This window comes from Cyprinodon variegatus, unplaced genomic scaffold (assembly GCF_000732505.1).
Source record: "Cyprinodon variegatus isolate N-32 unplaced genomic scaffold, C_variegatus-1.0 Scaffold284, whole genome shotgun sequence".
Taxonomy (NCBI): Eukaryota; Metazoa; Chordata; class Actinopteri; order Cyprinodontiformes; family Cyprinodontidae; genus Cyprinodon; species Cyprinodon variegatus.
The window spans coordinates 213193-218617 of NW_015150737.1; the positions used below are offsets into that span (position 1 = coordinate 213193).

At 40.4% G+C, this 5425-nt stretch overlaps 1 protein-coding gene across 1 annotated transcript in view; it reads left to right on the top strand.

Annotated features, from left to right (window-relative positions):
- Positions 1-142: 142 nt before the first annotated feature.
- Positions 143-5425, top strand: part of LOC107090180 (glycogen synthase kinase-3 beta-like) — a 30318-nt gene continuing 25035 nt past the window's right edge. Inside the window, exon 1 of the mRNA XM_015383423.1 lies at positions 143-462. Coding sequence (XP_015238909.1) covers positions 288-462 — 175 coding nt within the window. The 5' untranslated portion in view covers positions 143-287. The remainder of the gene's footprint in view (positions 463-5425) is intronic.

A 5425-nucleotide genomic window follows, 5' to 3' on the forward strand; every position in this document is an offset into this window, starting at 1 on the left:
TTATAAATATGTTTACATTGTTATTAAATTGTTAAATTATTGGCAAAGTTGTAGTCATTTAGTTTTATGGGTACAAACATTTTCCCCAGCTGCCTCGAACTCCATCTCCCAGGTGGCATTGCGGCAGCTCTGTATCTAGGTGTCTAGCAACAGCTTTCAACCCAGACAGCTGGCGGCGGAAACTGAAGCGCAATTCTTTTAACTATTATTCGCCACCCGTTGATCATAATTATTAGTCGCTGAGCTGAAAACAGAGGGGAGAATAACTCTGACCTCTGCTCAGAGATATGAGCGGCAGCGGGCGGCCCAGGACCAGCTCGTTTGCTGAGCCGCCAGGTGTTCCAGGAGCCCTCGCAGCCTCCGCCGGATCAGCCGCTGCCGTGGGGAGCAGCACAGGAAAGTCCGGGGTCCCGCAGGCCTCCGGCAGCAGCTCGTCGGGATGCTCGAATCTTAAGCTTTCCAGTAAGTTATTTTTGCCTAATAGTCACCAGTTTAAACATTTATTTCTAGTATGTTTTAAAGTAGCTTGTTTATTTAAAAAAAATCAGACGGTAGGTTCCCCTGATAAAGAAGAAAATCGTATTTTTCCTTCCTCGAGTATGTGCTAACCAATAGATAGCATAGAGCTAGCACGCTAACAAGTTTGTTAGCAGAACAGATTTTATTCAGCTGGGCTTTAGCAGCAGAGTTTCCATGCTAACCAACTTATTAGCATGCTACCTAGCTGGTTGTTTTAGCCACTTTTTTAGTTCCTTATCCGGATGATATCACCGTGACAGCGGTCCAAATGATCATTAAAACCCGGGGAAACCTGAGGCTGTCAGGTGATGATATGAATTATAAGCACGGACCCTTGTTTCAGGAGGTCGGGTTAATTAGATCGGGGTCAGTTTGAGTGAAATCATGAATTAGTCGGTGGTTCTTTGTGGCAAAGCTGGTCTCGGATAACTTGAACGTTTGGCTCTTTTGTTGCTGTTTGCGTGAGAGGAGCATCAGCTGTCGGTCCGGCTCGCCTGGGGCTGGGTCAGGGCGCAGCGATGCTCACCCACCAAGGTCACCTGTGGGGCGAGGATTCGGCAGCAGGTGGTCGCCGCCTGGAGCTGCAAGTGATGCACGTCCAGCTCCAGAGACTGCTGCCTTCTGGGACATCTAGGGGTTGTGTCCTTAATCAGAAAGCATATCTGGGCTATTTGAACCCCCCCTTAGTTTTGCTCTTTCATCTCCTTGATTCTATTAAGTCCCTAATCTTGTATTGAGGAAAGAATCAGATGTTTTAGCTTAACATAAAGCTAGTAATGTCATTAAAGCAGAAACAAATTACCTGAAGCATACCACTCTTATCTAATGTACTTCAGTTAGCTATTATCACTGGACTGTGATTTTCTTTTAAAGCCTGCAGCCAAGATGGTGGAAAAACAACACTTGTCCAGCATGGCCACACCAGCTTTGACTGCAACTGCAGTCTGAGGTGGATCAGAGCGTCTGAGGTTTCAGCTGATCAGAGATGTCTTGCAGGACATGTGCAGACCATGCATTTTGCTTTAAGATATTTTCCATTGGTCAGATAACATATCTTCAAACATGGCATCTTAAAGGAGTAAACTTTATGTTATAAAAGCTCTTTTTGTCACCACTTTAGTTGTGGATGGTCACAGTCTTCAGAAAATGCTACAAACACATTGGGCCGGATTTATCAAGATCCAATTTTGTGTGCAGTAATTTGTGCTTGCAAACTGGAATTTTGCGCGAGGGGCTGAACCATGCTTTGCGGGTGATTTAACAAGAGCGATTGCGTAACTGGTGACAGGTGCAAAACTGTTGGAGACGCCCTATTTAAATGATGGTTTTGCGCGTTTTGTTTTTTGCGGCAAAGTAGTTTGTAGTTTCTACAAACTAGTGCATTAAGAAATTTAAATCTTACAGTGATATATATAAAAAAAGTGAAATAGCTCACGTTTTTATACACGCAAACCTTTGATAGATCCGGCCCATTGAGTCTAGGGCTGCAACTAATGATTATTATGCAAATCGATTAATCTGTTGATTATTTTTTTCCATTAATCGAATAATAATTGGATAGCCAAAGGTTCCGTAAGAAAGATTTTTTTATTAAATTAAACCAGGTAAAACTAAAGGCCAATTTATGCTTCTGACGCATAGCCTCTGCAACTGTCAAATCTGTCTCTGTGCGCGACCCCGCCCACCGCACAGAGGCTCACCTGTGCAGACAAAAAGCAGCTGTGATTGGTCCTTAGTATGCCTTTCCGGCTGTCTGTGTGGTCGTCCTTCTCCATTTGGTGCCGGGGCGCGCCATTTTTAAAAACCGAGGAGTAATAACAACAATGAATAACCACGACGAAAGGTTGATTGAGGAGGTTCCGAAGTACAACCACTTGAACGATGCCTCAGACATGTTGTTTTGGAAAATTAACACTCCCGCCGGCGCCGCCGAAGACTGCTGTGCGTCCCTAGAAATTCCAGACCGACGTTGCAGGCGTATACCAGCAAAACTGGATTGTGACCAGACCCAAGCGACATTTGATGTGTTCGGGTGTAGAAGTATAATCCGCCATTAAGGCTACGTTCACACTGCAGGTCTTGATGCTCAATTCCAATTTTTTTGCGGAATCCGATATTTTTGCGTTGCTGTTCACATTTTCAAATATATGCGACTTCTATGTGATCTCCTGTGTGAACTGTTGCATACAATACAGTGTCCTGCATGTGCGGTAGAGGACGCAATGACATCACAGGGCAGAGTGCTCTGAGTTTACGGAAGTAAACATGGATGGTAGTGCTGGAGCGCATATAGCAATCTTTTCCAACCATAAAAACACAATAATTTCAAGATGGTTAAACATAAATACTGCTCTCCGCATCATCTTTGGCCATGGTTGTTTTTTCTTGCTGCTTCTTCATAGCAAAATCCCGTAATAGTGACCTCGGGTATCAATGGCGTTCAGGTGGGATGAATGCGACCTGGCGGTTCAGACACAGATCGCATTTGAAAAGATCAGATTCATATCCGATTCAGGACCACATAGCCAAGTGGCCTGGGTCCCATTGGAGAAAATTGGATCTGTGTCGTTCATGAAAGCCATGAAATGATCAGATTCAGGTCGCATAGGGGCAAAAAAAATCGGATCTGGGTCACTTCAGGCTGCAGTGTGAACGTAGCCTAAAACATTTCTGCTGGAGTAGTTCTGCATAGAGTTCTGCTTTTTTTTTTTTTTTACGTATCTTAAATGCAAAATGTTAATATATGTAATTTTTACAGGTTTGGTATAATAGCTGCACTAAATTGGTCACTCTGTCGGCTAAAGGAATGTTTTACAGTCTCTATATTCCAGTTTATGATTAATTGATTACTAAATTAGTTGACAATTATTTCTATAATCAATTAATCATGATTAATCCGATTAGTTGTTTTAGCGCTGGTTAAAGCCACCCTATAAAAGAGGCTCATTTATGCAGTTAGTATCTGTGACCTCGTTCTGTCCTGATCCATTTTTCATGATCATATATGTGGATTCAAAACACTTCAGACTGTAGATGAAGATCTAATTATATATCAAAAAAGACAATTTTAACTCTTCTGGTTAAACCTGACACCTGACTGAATAGGAAAGGTAGTCTGCATGGCTTAATCTGGTTTATCCACAACATTTACTTAATGGACTTGTGTACAGATAATAATTGATGCGGAAAGCTCCTTTTAGATAAATATAGACTATTTTTATTGTTAGCTTTGCTGGGCAGTATTAAGAGTTTGTGCCAATGAAGCTTTAAGTTGGTTTAATAAAGTGCCTTGTCATGATCTGAGTATGATTTATTAAGAAAACGTCACTTGTCTCAGCATATCCATGATAACTAATACCAACACATCATTGTACAATGGACTTTTAGTAAGCTAGCATTAGGAATTGTTAGCCTAGCGTCACATCCTCCAGCTCGTTCTCTTCAGTGATTCAGCTTAATGGCTTCTCTCCCTCCTCTACTTTGTTTTGCTGCATGAAGCCTTCCTCTGGATTTCCTCTCTGAAAATAGAATGATGATTATGTGAGTGCTGCTCAGTCTAGTTTGGTTGCTACAGCTCTCATCATGTTACCTCTTCAGTCTGTGTGGCTCAGATGCAAACCAAAGCGTGGAGCAGACGAGTCGATTTGATTGGCACTAATGGAAATGGGGCGAAATGAACAAAAATACTCTTACAATAATAATTTCCACCAGTTTTGTAGTTATCTGACCACTTTCATTCCTAATCAGGACTGTTTGGAGTGAAATAATAGTTGGCTGATTTATTCTGTGTTAACCTTCATTTCACATGCTAATGTAATTTTGTCTGGAGGCAACAGATGCTCACACCGGACAGGAATGACTTTGTCTAAAATATTAAAGCTCACAGAGTGATGGCAGCAGGTCACACAAGTGGATATAATCCCTAGAATAATATTTTATAATACTGAGCAATCCCAAAACCTTTATCTCATTCTAAGCAAGTCTAATGGTTCATATTAGGGCTGCGACTAACCATTATTTAGCAAATTGATTAATCTGTCGATCATTTTTTCGGATAGCAAAAACTTCCTTAGAGAATTTTTGTAAAGTTAAACAAGGGGAAATAAAGCTTTTAAACTTGAGAAATTCTTGATAGAGCAAACTGACTGACAAAAAATATATATATTTTTAAATGCAATATGTTTACATATTTTCTTTACAGTTTTGGTAGAATTGCTGCTGAAGGTGAGTCGCTTTGTCAGCTAAAGGCATCTTTCAGAGTCTCTACACTCCACTTAACGTTTAATCTGTTACTAAATGAGTTGGTGATTATTTCAATAATCGATTAATCTGATTTATTGTTTCAGCTCTTGGTAATAGATTAAGATCTTTGGTCTTAGTCAGTTTAAGTGATTTCCGTCATCTGTGTTGAGCAATGTCAATGTTTTCCCAGTGTTGTTGTACAGAAGACCCCTTACTGCAGACCAGTCTGTCAATAAATAAATGGTTTTAAAATTGCCTTCTGTTGACATAAACATGGCTTTTAAATAGAGTATTTATATAGGAAGAATTTTAGATAATGATCCATTTTATTTATTTTTTTCATTTATCCTTATAACATTGAGATTAAAAATCTCTTTTGCAAGGGAGACCTGGCCAATATAGGCATCAAAATTACATCACATCATTACATACGTACAAAGACACACACATAAAAGCCAAATATGCAATAAAATTTCAATTGAAACATTGACATGTGAGGGAGTCCAACTCAAAACATCTCATTCTCAGCTTAAAAGTATTCAAAGGAACCAATTTACTAAGTTTCAAGTTATTTTGCAGCAAATTCCATGTAAAGGGAGCAGAGTAAGCCAGCTCAGTACTGACACGTGGGACAGAAAACAAGACAACAGCCTGAGAACGGAGA